Consider the following 15336-nt stretch of genomic DNA (forward strand, 5'->3'; position numbering starts at 1 on the left):
TTCAGGGTGTGTGAGAAGAGGAAATACACTTTAGATCTGCTGCTGAAGGAGAGATTGATCCCTTTTCAGAAGGTAAAATTTGCTGGTTTCTGGTCATCTGAATGGCTTTGTCTCCAGTCATGGGGAGAGGTTGTTTATCTAAACCAATTCCTTCAGGAGTGGATTGCAAAACACCTTTCAGGAGGCACCAGCAAGTGGCAGCTTTGGGCAGTGCTCAGTGACCTTTTAAGCTGCAGAAGCTGCTTTACACCTCCTTTCCCATGGTCAGGGGAGGTGGCTCTGGAGGGGAGCTGGGCTCTGGGGGTCTCTGAGCTGCTGACAGTGGGATGTGGTGCACAGGTGCAGAGTTCCAAGGGTTTGTCTCCTCTCTTGAGGCTCTGTTCACCACAGGTGTAAAAGTGTTGATAAAAGCAGCCTGCATTGGAGCCCCAGTCCTCCTGCAGGCTCCTAAATCCTGCTGCCTGTGGGGATCCCAGCAGGTGGACACAGTGCTGACCCTGCTGCTGGGTGAAGCTTTTCCCAACGCAGGGCTCCAGGGGTGGATGTCTGGCTCGTGGCAGAGGTTTCAGCCAGATTCCATGGCCAGTTTCCATGTGGATCTGCAGGCTCCTGCCGTCCCTCCAGGTCTGGTTCCTGCTGCCAGACTCCAGCCCTGCCATCTCCTCCAGCAAACAGGTCTGACCACTTGAGCTCTGTAATTAATCCAAGTGCAAGGGAGCGTGGTACAATTGTAATCTAAGCAAGATGAGGTGATTCCATCTGTGTCTGTCCCTTTGGGGTCCTGTTCCTGTGGTTCAGGGATTTATCTGGCACAAAATAGCACAACCTCAGGTGAAACATGCAATCCTAGAATGGCCTGGGTTGGAGGGACCCTAAATCCCACCCAGTGCCACCCTGCCATGGCAGGGACACCTCCCACTGCCCCAGGCTGCTCCAGCCCCAGTGTCCAACCTGGCCTTGGGCACTGCCAGGGATCCAGGGGCAGCCCCAGCTGCTCTGGCAATTCCATCCCAGCCCCTGCCCACCCTGCCAGGGAACAATTCCCAATTCCCAATCTCCCATCCAGCCCTGCCCTCTGGCACTGGGAGCCATTCCCTGGCTCCTGTCCCTCCAGGCCTTGTCCCCAGTCCCTCTGCAGCTCTCCTGGAGCCCCTTCAGGCCCTGGCAGGGGCTCTGAGCTCTCCCTGGAGCTTCTCCTCTCCAGGTGAGGCCCCCCAGCTCTCCCAGCCTGGCTCCAGCCCCGTGGCTCCTCTGGGCTCTCTCCAGCAGCTCCAGCTCCTCCTGCTGCTGGATCTCAGGGCTGGAGGCTCTGCAGGTGCAGCTTTGCTGCTTTTGAACTTGGGAGAGAACTTTCTGTGATTTCAGCTCCTTCCCTGCTGCTCCTGTGCCCTGGGCCAGGGCCCAAGGCAGAGCCTCAGATTGTTCCTGAGCAGCTGATTGTGATTTCAGTCCCTCTGGATTTGTCCCTGGCCCACAGCGGGGCTGGCACAGCCTGTTCTGCACCCGTGGGGCCGTGGCTGCTCCCAGCAGCAGGCAGAGCTGAGCTCACCCTACACCTGCAAAGGCTGCAGGAAAAGGCACGTACACCACGGAAAACAGATTTCTCTCCCTTTCTCATTTCCTTTTTTTTTTTTTTGGGGGGGGGGAAAGGAGGGAGAACAGGCACAGTTTGATCACAGACTGATTGTTCTGCTCAGCTGCAGGACTTGATGTCCTGCTGGGTTTGCAGCTTTGCCTGGGCTTGGTGTTTGAAAGAAGTGAAATGATCGAACAAGGGGGGAAGGTCTGGAGCTGCAGGAGGGTTGGTTGGGATTAGATACCAGAAAAAAGCATCTACAGTGAAGGTGAGAAAATGGAGATGCTCCCAGGGCTGGAGCCCCTCTGCTCCGTGGGGCCAGGCCAAGGGGGAATGAGGGATGGGAGATTGGGAATTGGGAATTGTTCCCTGGCACGGTGGGCAGGGGCTGGGATGGAATTGCCAGAGCAGCTGGGGCTGTCCCTGGATCCCTGGCAGTGCCCAAGGCCAGGTTGGACACTGGGGCTGGAGCAGCCTGGGGCAGTGGGAGGTGTCCCTGCCATGGCAGGGGTGGCACTGGGTGGGCTTTAAGGTCCTTTCCAACCCAAACCATCCTGGCATTCCATGCTTCTACATTTCCATCCAAGCTGAGTTTTCTCACAGGTTCCCCATCCCTGTGTCCTTGGGCAGTGCTGGTGCAGAGGAAGGGTGTGTGCAAGGCTGCTGTGCTGGAGCTGAGCACAGCTGGCACCAGGGGCAGCACAGGGACCAGCGTGGGCTGGGGCTGGCAGGGAATGGCCCCGGGGGGGGCAGGAGAGCAGGGCTGGGGTGGCTGTGGGAGGGTGGAACACAAAGCACCTGAACACGTCAGCCCCGCTGCTCTGCAGGTGGGAACTGCAGGGATTCAGGCTGAGGGATCTGCAGGCACTTGCCAGGATCTGCTCCCTGGGAAGAGGATGTTGTGATAATCCATCCGGAGGGGGAGCGGGGCCAGCGCTCACCTTGTTTAGCTCTGAGTGTTGGATTTACTCTGGGTGTTTTCGGGGAGTGATGGATCACAGGTGCTGGGGGAGATGGTGCTTGGCTGTCCCCTGGGCCTCTGGGGAGGGGTCCTGTCCCTCTCCCTCCTCAGGGAAAGCCTCTGCATCGTGGGCAGGGAGCAGCAGCCCTGTCCCCACATGTCCATCCAGGTCACTCCGTGCTGTGCCCTGCCTTCCCAATTCGGGTTTCCACCTCCCAGGTCCCCTCCTGTGTCCCCCCAGCTCTGCCAGTGTGACAGATGTGGTTCAGCTGGGGAGGGGCTTCAGCTCCTGTCCAATCCACCCCTGCCGTGGCAGGGACACCTTCAGAGCCACAGCTTCTCTGGGCACCCTGTGCCAGGGCCTGCCCCCCTCAGTACAGGTATTTTCCCCTGTCTCTGGTGTGAATTGCCTGTTGTTTGGTTCAAACCCAGTGGATACTGATCACTAAGCAGCTCACTGGACTGAGCTGCTCTTTTATTTGTGGCTCTTCCAGCACACACTTGGTTGAGTTACAGGAAAAAAATCTGCTTGACTCATCTTTTTGGGCTTTGTTTAGCACTTGAGCCCCCACTTAATTACTTTCATCCTCTCCCATGCGTCTACACCTTTTTTTGAATTAACTGTTGAAAAAGGGAATTTCCACACCGAGTTGTGAGTCTGATGGAAAGTTTGGCAACTCGACAGTTGGACACTTGAGCTGCCCCAGCTCTGTGATCTCAGCAGTGTTTTTCCAAGTGTTTATTTTGTTCTTAGTTACCTGTGCTGCCCTGTGAGATCACAGCCATTCTGGAGGGGTTCCTATGTGCAGTTTCCCCTGTAGCACTTACTGCCAGGCAAACTGGAGCTGGAAGATTTGGAATTTCATCTTTTCGTTGTTGTGGCTGTGTCTCCAAATTGAATAAATGTTGTCAAGCTTCTGGTTTCCCCCTGAAATGTCGACACAGCTCAACTTCTCCCTTGGTGCATCCTGTGCCGCAATTCCTTGTCAGACTGCCCTGAGTTCTCCTGTCCCACTCTGGAGCAGGCAGAGCCCTTTGGAGTTCTCCCCGTGGTCCTTGGGCTCCAGCAGTGCCTCTGTCTCTTGCAGTGACTCGTCACAACCACCTCAAGGACTTCATGCTGGTGGTGTCCATCGTCATCGGCGTGGGCGGCTGCTGGTTCGCCTACATCCAGAACCGCTACTCCAAGGAGCACATGAAGAAGATGATGAAGGACCTGGAGGGTCTCCACAGGGCTGAGCAGTCTCTCCATGACCTACAGGAGAGGTAGGTTCCCACTGTCCATCCAGCTGGAGCGCTCAGCTCTTCCTGCACGGCTCTATTCCTTCAGATTTCAGGAAATGCTTGTTTTTAGCTGCCTTCCTGAGGGACCTGGCAAAGCTGCCAGCAGCCTCTGGAGCTCGGATGGGGGCCTGGCTCCTCCTGCAGGGACTCCTGGACCAGGCTGTTCTTTCCCAGTCACAGAACCAGGGAAGGCTTTGGGTTCAAAGGGACCTTAGAGCTTGTCCAGTGCCACTCCTGCCCTGCAGTCCAGCTCACGTGGAATTTGTCATCCAAGGTTGTTTCACCTTGGCTTTTGATGGTGAAAAAGCGTGTTGGAGCAGTGGGAGCAATCAGGGATTTACACATCCCCTCTTGAATTCTTGGAGCTGTGTGGGGAAGCAATACCTGAGTCGAAGGGTGTTGCTTGGAAAGCGAAAAAAATACATAGTTTTGAAGTAAATAGGAATATCTGGGCTTTTGGCATATGGATCAAAACCTGCAGCCTCAGGAATGGGGTCTCTACTCCCAGGAATCACTGCAATGGTTCCAGTAGAGCTACTGATGGGAGAACATGCTCCAAGAGAGCCTCTGGACATAGGGATCTTCTGGGACAGGGAAGAGCCTTCAGCCCTGGTGATGACAAACCCGTGGGGTGCTCTGGCAGTGCAATATTTTAAGGGCAGATTTAGCAAATAACAGAGCAGGATAGTCTGGGGCTGGAACGATTTTCTGTGAGGTTTCAGTGGAGTTTGGGAGGATAAACCTTAACTACCCTGCCCTGCGAGCTGATGGCTGCATTTCCAGTGAGTTTGATGCCAGGCACTCGTCGTGGGGTGTGGTGAGTGCCCTGTGCAGGCACCAGGGTCCTGAGGATGTCAGGCTGCCCTGCAGAGCTGCAGCCAGCCAGCTTTTGGGAGTCTGTACGGTGTACGGCCAGGTCTGCAGCCCCACTTCTTGCCTACGAGCCCATTACAGCCTCCAGGGGTTCATCCTGCCCGTGAGGGTTGCTGGAAGGGCTCCTGGTCCCCAGTGAGGTGGCACCAGCTGGTATCTGTGAGGAGAGCGAGCTCCCAGGTGATGGAGAGTCCCCTGGCACTCCCCTCTGTGCCTCCAGCCCACAGCTGGTTCCACACAGCCTCGTGGAGTTTTATGTTACAGCTTGGGAGCGCTCCCAAAGAAAGTTTGGTTTGTTTTTCCTGCATCTGGAAGGAGACAGGGATCCCTTCTCCGTGTCCATCCCTGGAGCAGCTGGGTGTCACCTTCGAGCTCCAAACTGGGACTGTGCCTGCGGGGAACGACCTTGGGCCCTGCTGCTGAGGGCAGAGCCACGTAAACAAGTGGATGTTCCTGGGAAGTTCAACTAATGCCCTAAAGCCCCTCAGGAAGAAACACAAAACCACTGGTACTGGGCACAGCCTTAAGCCGGAGCAGCCTGGGAGGGCTCGTCCTCCACAGAGGGCACCGAGCAGGAGCTCAGCGACTGGGAGGTGAGCTGGGGGCCTTGGGAGGCCTCCTGAGGGGAAATACTCCTCCTTCACTTCCTCATCCTTGCCCAGCGGGGCCCAGCTGGGACTTTCAGCTGCCACAGGAACAGTGAAAACTCCAGAGAACCCCAGTGCTCCAGGGCTTGTGGAGGAGTTGTGCTGGAGTTCTGCTCAGAGATGACTTCTGCAGGGCTTGAAGGGCCCTGCTGTAGTGGCTGGGTGAAGCTCAGTGCTGAGCAGACCTCTGGAAGGCACGGAATGCCTCTCCAGTGCTGCTGGAATTTGCTGAGCAGCTCAGACACGCTCCTGGGGAGTCGGGAACGTTCATTGCAAACCCCAACCTTTATTCATCTTCAGAGCACCTTTGAGAACACCCTGCAGCACTGACACTTCCCAGTCCATTAAGTGACTCATCAAGATCATCAAGTCTTGGCACATCCTACTGAAGCCTGGAAGGAGCGGGCAGGTCTGTTTTGGAGATGTGTGGATCCTGTGGAAGAGCTGATTGTGCGGAATCTCCTGGAATGTGAGCCCCCAGAGCAGCTGGGGCTGCCCCTGGATCCCAAGGCCAGGCTGGACACTGGGGCTTGGGGCAGCCTGGGACCGTGGGAGGTGTCCCTGCCACGGCAGGGGTGGTCTCACTGCTGGTTCCTGGTGCTGGGGACGGTCTGTTCTGCCCGCAGGAGCCGCTGCCTCGGGCCCTGCCCCGGCCCCGCGGGAGCCTCCAGCTCGGCCCGGTGCCCGTGCATGGCCCCGTCCTTGCCCTGCCCTAACCCAGCCATAACGACCCCCGAGCCGTGCCCCCACATCCCACGTCCATCCCCGTGGCCAGGCGCGAGGGGCACGCGTCACCAGCCTGTCACTTGCGTGAGTGGGCATCGGCCGTGGGGCACGACAGGGCCAGGGCAGCGCCAGCAGGGCCTGCGGGGTGTCCTGGTGGCTGCAGGGCTGTGCCAGCCTGGGCAGGGCCTGTCCCAGCTGGTGTCAGACACGTGCTTTCGGTTCTGCAGCACCTCTTTGTCATCTTCACTTTGGGACAGCTCTGTGTCTCTGTTCAATTCCTCTTGGTAATGGTCTTGGCTAACTGCATCTTCCCCTTGGGACAGCTTTTTGTTGAATTCCCCCTGGAACAGCTTTTTGTTGAATTCCCTTTGGGACAGCTTTTTTGAATTCCCCTCGGGACAGCTTTTTGTTGAGTTCCCCTCAGGACAGTTCTTGGTCTCTGTTGAGTTCCCCTGGGGACAGCTCCAGGTGGGTGCAGTCTCCCCTGGCACAGGTGATGCTCAGATCCTCTCCAAGGGTCACTGGCCCAGCTGATGCCCTGCCAGCCTCACAGCCCTGCTGGGAGCCTCAGCGCAGGGCAGCTCCTCATGGAAGATCCCACTGATCCACAGAGATCCAGGGTTTCATTGCTGCCACAAATTCCTACTGATCCAGCTCTGTCACGAGGAGGAATAAGAACGTCCAGGCAAGATGAAGACATGTCTGAATTTGCAGGATGCTTTGGGAGGAACGTCTTCCCCTGCTTTGTTTTATCAAAGTCCTCACTGGGGTGAAAATACTGAAAATCGAGCTTCATTTGACACTCATTAGAGGAAATCTGGGTGTGCTGTGGGAAATGAAAACGCATCCGGAATATTTGATAAACGAGTCAAATTGAGATGAGCACTTGATAATTTCCTTTCTTCCCAGCCACGGTGAACTGTCTCCCTGCCATCCCCAAGGGCACAGCAGGGCACAGGGCTGGCTCTGGAGGGCACAGCAGGGCACAGGGCTGGCTCTGGAAGGCACAGCAGGGCACAGGGCTGGCTCTGAGCACAGCAGGGCACAGGGCTGGCTCTGGAGGGCACAGCAGGGCACAGGGCTGGCTCTGAGCACAGCAGGGCACAGGGCTGGCTCTGGTGGGCACAGGGCTGGCTCTGGGCACAGCAGGGCACAGAGCTGGCTCTGGAAGGCACAGCAGGGCACAGGGCTGGCTCTCATGGGCACAGCAGGGCACAGGGCTGGCTCTGGGCACAGCAGGGCACAGAGCTGGCTCTGGAAGGCACAGCAGGGCACAGGGCTGGCTCTCATGGGCACAGCAGGGCACAGGGCTGGCTCTGGGCAGAGCAGGGAAGGACACAGGGCTGGCTCTCATGGGCACAGCAGGGCACAGGGCTGGCTCTGGGCACAGCAGGGCACAGGGCTGGCTCTGGGCAAAGCAGAGCAGGGCACAGGGCTGGCTCTGGAGGGCACAGCAGGGCACAGGGCTGGCTCTGGGCACAGCAGGGCACAGGGCTGGTTCTGGAGGGCACAGCAGGGCACAGGGCTGGCTCTGGAAGACAGAGCAGGGCACAGGGCTGGCTCTGAGCACAGCAGGGCACAGGGCTGGCTCTCATGGGCACAGCAGGGCACAGGGCTGACTCTCATGGGCACAGCAGGGCACAGGGCTGGCTCTGAGCACAGCAGCGCACAGGGCTGGCTCTCATGGGCACAGCAGGGCACAGGGCTGGCTCTGGGCACAGCAGGGCACAGGGCTGGCTCTGGGCAAAGCAGAGCAGGGCACAGGGCTGGCTCTGGGCACAGCAGGGCACAGGGCTGGTTCTGGAGGGCACAGCAGGGCACAGGGCTGGCTCTGGAAGACAGAGCAGGGCACAGGGCTGGCTCTGAGCACAGCAGGGCACAGGGCTGGCTCTCATGGGCACAGCAGGGCACAGGGCTGACTCTCATGGGCACAGCAGGGCACAGGGCTGGCTCTGAGCACAGCAGCGCACAGGGCTGGCTCTCATGGGCACAGCAGGGCACAGGGCTGGCTCTGGAGGCCAGCCCTGGTCCTGGCTGCCTGCAGGGCCCCTGGAGCTGCAGCACTGGCCCTGGCTCCGTGTGTTGCAGGCTGCAGAAGGCGCAGGAGGAGCACCGCTCCGTGGAGGTGGAGAAGGTGCACCTGGAGAAGAAGCTGCAGGACGAGATCAGCATTGCCAAGCAGGAGGCACACAGGCTGCGGGAGCTGCGCGAGGGCACCGAGAACGAGCTCAGCCGGCAGAAGTACGCCGAGCAGGAGCTGGAGCAGGTGAGGGCTCACCTGGGGCAGGCACCTGCACTGAGCCATGGCACTGAGGGCACTGCTGCTGCATCCCTCTGGGGAAGCACAGAATGGCTGCATATGGGGGGGCTTTAAATCCCACCCAGTGCCACCCCTGCCCTGGCAGGGACACCTCCCACTGTCCCAGGCTGCTCCTCAGTGTCTAACCTGGCCTTGGGCACTGCCAGGGATCCAGGGGCAGCCACAGCTGCTCTGCTCTCATCTGAGCAGGGCACAGGGACACAATCCCCCTTTTCCTGCTGCCCACACTGTGGGATCAGCCCAGGGCACAGGGATTCCAGGTCCCAGTGCTCGTGGCCAGGGCCTGTGGAGCTTCTCCCAGCAATGCCCAGCTCCTTCTCCCCAGGGCTGCTCCCAGTCCCTTCTCCCCAGGCTGTGTTTGTGCTGGCATTGCCCCCAGCCAGTGCAGGGCCTTGCTGAGCTGCTCCTGCTGAGCTGCCCGAGGCTGGCACGGTGCCAGCTCTCCAGCCTGTCCAGGTGCCTCTGGGTGCCCCATCCCTTCCTGCAGAGTGTGCCCACAGCTCCGTGTCGCTGCCAGGGCGTGGGGCTGCCCTGGATCCGTGTCCCTGTCACCAACAAAGACATTTCCCAGTGCCACTGCCAGTCCTGGCTCCTGAGGGACAGCAATCCTCACTGCTCTCCACCCCCCTGAATCCAGTGATGCTGCTGCTCTTCTGCCTTTGCTTTCCCACTCCCCTTTGTGGAGGAAAAGCCCCAAGCCTCTTTTCCTTAGTGTCTCTTTTCCAGTGGCTGCTGTGGTGCTGACCAGGGCAGGTGCTGGCACCTTGTGACATCCCAGCAGGAGCAGAGGGCTTGGACTTGCCCTGGAGCTGCACCCTCTGGGATTTCTGGCCCCCTCCCCACTCCATACAGTCCTTCTTTATTTGTGTTCGTGGTTTTAGGGCAGATTTAGAATGAGTTCAGTTACGCTTTCCACGTTTTCTCGTGGTTCAGAGGGGTGTGTAAGGCTTGGGTTGGAACAGCCCTCTGAGACCATCAAGTCCAGCCATTCCCAGCACAGACAAGGCCACCACTGGCCGTGTCCCCAGCTGCCACATCCTGTTAAATCCCTCCATGGATGTGACTCCAGCATTGCCATGGGCAGCCTGTGCCAGGGCTGGACAACCCTTCCCATAAGGAAATTTTCCCAGTATCCAACCTTAACCTCCCCAAACCCACAGGAAGTCCAAACCCACAATCCCAGCAGCTGCTTCCTGTCTCGCCTGAGGGACAATTCTCACCTGGCTCCAAGTTACAGATCAGTTTAAACTGAACCTGGGAGCCAGACCTGCACGAGCCAGGCAGGTTCCTCGGCTGTTCCAAGGCCACGTGTGTGTGTGTGTGTCCTCCCAGCTGTGTGCAGTCTCTTTTGCCACCATGGAGGACGGGGACAAAACCAAGGCAGGAATCCAGGGCTTCCCCTGGCAAGGCAGGACCAAGTGTCCCGGGTTGCTCGTCTCACGCAGATCCTAGGGTCCGAAGGTAGCCAGCGACTCCCGAGGGTCCCTCGAAGCAGGTGGTCGAGCTGTCCAGCTGTCCGGGGGTCCTCTTTGGGCGTGGCTTTCCCGGACGAGCCCCCAACTGAAATGAACAGGGCTAATGCCTTTATTAATGTTCAGCTCTTTATTAAAGGGATCAGCTGGGCAGGGGGCTCGATGCAGAGCTCACCCCTGCAGTTGTAGCTTTCCCAGGTGGCCGAAAGGAAGGAGGCGTGCAGAGTCTGTCACTGGAGTCCCGAGCAGCAGCTGTCCCGGGAGCCCTGGGGCAGTGCAGGGGTGAAAACAGCAAATTCTCTTCCTGCCTGGGACAGCAGCAGCCCCGAGCCCCTCAGTGCCTGTTTCCAGGAGTGCTCTTACCCAGCCTCCCTCCTGTGGCCCTGCAGCCTCCCCACGGGGCCTGGGATGTCCCTGCTGGCACAGGCACACACTGGGGCAGTGTGTCACCAGAGGACACAAGGAAAAACAACTCACCACAGCTATGGTCACGATGAGGAGCCTAATTTATTTCCTCTGACTCCAATCATTTATAGTTCTCAAAAGGTGCCAGTGGATTGGAGGGTGAACGTGCCACCTCTCCAACAACACTGGACAAACTACCTGTACATCAAATTTCTCCGCCTCTATGAAAGAATGCAAAACAATAGATTGTTTACAGAAAGTGTGTGAGAAAGTTCTCTACAAGAATGTAAACTCAGAAGGCTTTAGAAAATCTTAAAGAAATCAGGGCGACAGGGCAGTGTGCTTTGGGCACCAGGTGGGGCTGGGTGGCCTCGGGTGCCCCAGCCCTTGGCCCCGGCTGGCTCCCAGGGGGCCCTGGAGCAGCCCAGCTCTCACCCCTGCCCTTGCCCTGCGTTCCCATAAGGAGCCCGGGAGCTGACGTGACTCTGTGTTGCCCAGGCCGTCGGGAGGTGAGTACTGCAGTGTCCCAGCAGCACCGTGTGACCGTAACCCCAGCACCGCCCCGCGCTCCAGGACACTCGTGACATTAACCTGCCACCCCCCTGGCCCCACAGCTCCTCCCAGTTCAGCACGGCCCCTGCTCCCAGGAGTAGTAACCAAGACCTTCTGCACCAGCTGGGTCTGATCACCTGAGCCACGCCGGAGGGTTTGGAGGGTCCTGCTGGAGTTGGGTGTACGGGATGGAGAAGTGTCCCAGGATGTTCATCCATCCCTCCCTGCTCACTGGGTCACCTTCCACAGAGCCCAGCCAGGCCACGGACCCAGAGAACACCGAGAGAATTGTGGAATAGAATCCCAGACTGGTTTGGGCTGGAGAGACCTTAAATCTCATCCCATCCCACCCCTGCCATGGCAGGGACACCTCCCACTGTGCCAGGCTGCTCCAGCCCCAGTGTCCAACCTGGCCTTGGGCACTGCCAGGGATCCAGGGGCAGCCACAGCTGCTCTGGCAATTCCATCCCAGCCCCTGCCCACCCTGCCAGGGAACAATTCCCAATTCCCAATCTCCCATCCAGCCCTGCCCTCTGGCACTGGGAGCCATTCCCTGGCTCCTGTCCCTCCAGGCCTTGTCCCCAGTCCCTCTGCAGCTCTCCTGGAGCCCCTTCAGGCCCTGCCAGGGGCTCTGAGCTCTCCCTGGAGCTTCTCCTCTCCAGGTGAGCCCCCCCAGCTCTCCCAGCCTGGCTCCAGAGGGGCTCCAGCCCTGGAGCAGCTCTGTGGCTCCTCTGGACTGGCTCCTAGAGCTCCACATCCTCCTGATGTTGGCCCCAGGGCTGGATGCTCTGCAGGTGGGGTCTCACCAGGGCAGAGTATAATTTTTATATAAATTTCCTTATAAATTGTTGCTCTTAGTGATCCAAATGGGGTCTTAAAGATCTTCCCAGGAGAATGGAGACACACAAAATAACTCCTGTTTGCATGGATTCCCTGCAGAACCACAAGAGTTTGGGTTGTGGACACTCATCTTAGCCACTGGTCCTTGCCTCTTCCACAGCACTTCCCTTTCCCACCATTCCCTGAAAACATTGTTCCTGTGAGTGGTACGAGCACTCCTCTACCCCAAGCAACCAGTGACAGATTTCCTACCCATGTTTTCTCTGTATTCCCAAACCCCAGGTGCCCGTGGGTGATGGTCAGAGTTCTGCTGAGGTGGGAGCAGCACCTGACAGGTGCCAAATTCAGTCCCAGACCCTGGGTTCTACCTGGCTCTTCCTGTCACACACCAGCAGCACCTGATGGGAAGAGCCAGGAAAAACCCGGGGTCTGGGACTGAATTTGGCACTCTGGGACTGATTTAGGCAGTTTTATACTGAACAACCCTAAATCACACACAAGTGGTAGAAGTGTTTGACCTCTTGTGTGTGGTGCCTCGGGGCTGCTCCTGGATGGGTGGTCCTTCTGGGTAAAATACAGAATTTCATGGATCTGCCTGTACCCCGGGGCTCTTGGCTCCCTGAAACCCCCCTGGGCTGGGCTGGGTGAGACGTGACCGAGTTACAGAAGAACACATCCAGGGAAAAGCTCCAAGTGTGAGCAATCCTTCACACAAGCGCTGCTCTGCACCCGCCCACGGCCGCCAGGAAAGGGCTGTGCCCGTGGGCTGGCGGCTGCAGAGCAGCGGGAGCTGCTCGGGGTGGGAGGCAAAGCTGTTGTGCAGCTTTGTGAAGCCACGGCCCCCCCGAGCCCCGGGGTGCTGCGGTGGCACAGCGCCCCATCCCTGCACTGTGTCCCGGGATTGTGGTGCCATCCTGGCCGTGCCCCGGGCTGGGACACCTTCCCTTCCTGCAGGGCTTGCCGGGCTCCCGGGCTGTGGGAGCCCCTCCACAGGGTGGGCACTGCAACGGGCGAGTTCATTCCTGGTGCTCTGCACCGCTAAAGGCTTTTCTGTGGGGCTGCAGTGTCCTCAACTGGCTTCTCACCCAGTCCCTTCTGGTCTGTATCTCTGTGGGGTGTCAGGGTGTGCAGGAGCCCGGGCTGGGGTGGAAGGAGAGGCCTCAGGAATGGCTGATGCAGCCAGGCTGTTTCTTTTCCTGACCAGCAGCACATGTTTTGTGTCTAAACATTTTTCTCACTTTCTCCAGTGTGGAAGTTGTCTCCTGACGAGCTCCCTGGGCTTGGCTCGGAGCTGTGCTGAGACAGGGATTGCCTGTCAGGGGTTCTGCCTCAGCAGGGGGATCTGGGGGATTTACAGACAGGCAGCAAGCTCTGCAGAGGTTCTAGAGGCTGCAGAACGCCCCCAGAGCGTCCTCTCTGCCAGCCTAATTCCCTTTGAACAGCCTCGTGCTCCGTGCCATCAGCTCCAGAGGGTTTTGCTGTGGCCCGTGGAGGGGTCGAGAGGGCGCTCAGCACGGCGCGGGCTGGGAATTTCTGGGGAAGGGGCTCAGCTGCAGGGCGGCAGGAGCCGTGCGCGGGAGGCTCTGGTGCTCGCAGCAGCAGCCTGCCGTGTGGGTGGCTCCTCTGCCGCAGCCCCCGGGATGGCAGCGCTGCTGCAGGGGAGGTTCCTGCTGCCAGGAGCAGTGCAGCTGCCCGGGAAGGGGGCTGGCAGCAGAGCGGGGGAGCCGCGGCAGGGCCGTGGCCCCGCGGGCGCTCACGGTGCCGCGGGCGCTCCCCCCAGGTGCGGATGGCGCTGAAGAACGCGGAGAAGGAGCTGGAGTCCCACTGCAGCTGGGCTGCCCCCGAGGCCCTGCAGAAGTGGCTGCAGCTGACCCACGAGGTGGAGGTGCAGTACTACAACATCAAGAAGCAGAACGCAGAGAAGCAGCTGCTGGTGGCCAAGGAAGGGGTGAGAGCTGCAGCGGCCTCGTGCTGCGTCCCTGGGGAGGTCTGGGGGGTGAAGCCTGCAGAGCTGGTTTCTCTGCATCTCCTTGGTTGTGTGGCATCGTGGAGTCCCACAAGGGCTTGGGTTGGGAAGGACCTTAAAGTTCATCTCATTCCATGGGCAGGGACAACTTTGGTCATATCCCAGGGTGCTCCAAGCCCCAGTGTCCAACCTGGCCTTGGGCACTGCCAGGGATCCAGGGGCAGCCCCAGCTGCTCTGGGCACCCTGTGCCAGGGCCTGCCCACCCTGCCAGGGAACAATTCCTAATTCCCAGTCTCCCATCCATCCCTGCCCTCCCTCAGCTCAAGGGCAGTTTCTCTCTTCATGCCTGAAATTTATATCTTGTAAAAGTACGGCACAAGCGAGGTGTGAGCAGGGGCTGAGGATGAGGATGAGGATGATGCTCCTGAGCCATGGGCTGTTGGGATGGGCAGCTCCCAACCTGGGTGCTGTTGGAGCCTGGAGCCCTGGGAATCTGGGGCAGGGATTGCTGTGCTGGGTGAGCAGGAGGCTTTGCACCTCTCAGCACCATCCCTGCTCCAGGTGAGGAGCATGCACAGGCAGTGGGATCCCGAGATCCTGAATCATCGCTGCATTCCTGAGCTGGGATTTCGTGTGCCAGCCCTGAGGGATGAGCCCAGGGAGCTGTTGTGACTCGTCCTCATCCCCATGGCCATATGGAGCAGAGCTGGCAGGAGGGAAAACTGTCTGCCTTAATCTGCTTTGATTGGGAACATTTTAACATTCCAGCAGTTTTCCTTTGGCTGTGTCAGTTCCTGCACCCACATCCTTGGCTTTCCTGAGTCCCATGTTCATGCCACTGGAGCTGGGAATGGAAGAGCTGTGGGAGGAGACTTTAATTTTTGATACAATGGCACAAACTCAACCTCAAACCAGAAATCCTCCTGGGCACACACCCTGGGGTGTGTTTGGTGATTATTCACGGGAGAGACCAGCCAGTGTGTGAGAGCCCTTCCCTGGGTGAGGTACCTGCTTCATGGAATCATGGAATGCTTTGGGTTGGAGAAACCCTCGGAGACCTTCAAGCCCACCTATTCCCCGAGCAGTGCCCAGGCCACCATTGCCCCGTGTCCCCAGGAGCCACATCCACAGGGCTGTGAAATCCCTCCAGGGATGGGGACTCCAACCCTGCCCTGAAAGTTCAGCCTTCCCTCTGATTTTTGGGAAACTGGGAGAAGGGAGCATGAAATCTCCAACCTGCTACTTGCTGCTCGGGAATCCCTTCACCCCAGTGTCGGGGAGAACAACATTCCTCAGTGACAACACCATTCCCACCATTCCCACCATTCCCACATGTGCAGGCAGCTGCAGGGACTGTTCCTGTCCCAGCCCATCCAGGATGTCCATGGCCTGGAGGAAACCTCAGGTTGTCTTCTTCCTGTGACCTTTCTCTGTTGATATTCCAGGCTGAAAAGATCAAAAAGAAGCGAAACACCCTTTTTGGGACGTTCCATGTTGCTCACAGTTCCTCTCTGGATGACGTCGATCATAAAATCTTAACTGCAAAGTGAGTGTCTGCTCAACAGCTCCCTTCAGCCCTCCCCTGTCCCAGGCAGGAGTGTCCTCACCTCTGCAGGGGCTTTGGGCTCCTTTTGCTGAACTTCTGTTGTCCTCAGTGACCTGGGGTTGGACTTGCTCCTCTTCATCAATGACCTTCTGATTTTACATGTGAGA

At 58.6% G+C, this 15336-nt stretch overlaps 1 protein-coding gene across 11 annotated transcripts in view; it reads left to right on the forward strand.

Annotated features, from left to right (window-relative positions):
* STIM1 (stromal interaction molecule 1) overlaps nt 1–15336 on the forward strand; it is a 73577-nt gene that overhangs the window by 39501 nt on the left and 18740 nt on the right. For all 11 annotated transcript variants that reach the window (XM_053934205.1, XM_053934214.1, XM_053934204.1 and 8 more), the window contains 4 exons: nt 3626–3803; nt 8156–8333; nt 13437–13604; nt 15069–15169. In XM_053934205.1, the coding sequence (XP_053790180.1) occupies nt 3626–3803; nt 8156–8333; nt 13437–13604; nt 15069–15169 (625 nt within the window). The remainder of the gene's footprint in view (nt 1–3625; nt 3804–8155; nt 8334–13436; nt 13605–15068; nt 15170–15336) is intronic.

Source organism: Vidua chalybeata, chromosome 2 (assembly GCF_026979565.1).
Source record: "Vidua chalybeata isolate OUT-0048 chromosome 2, bVidCha1 merged haplotype, whole genome shotgun sequence".
In the NCBI taxonomy this organism is placed as follows: domain Eukaryota; kingdom Metazoa; phylum Chordata; class Aves; order Passeriformes; family Viduidae; genus Vidua; species Vidua chalybeata.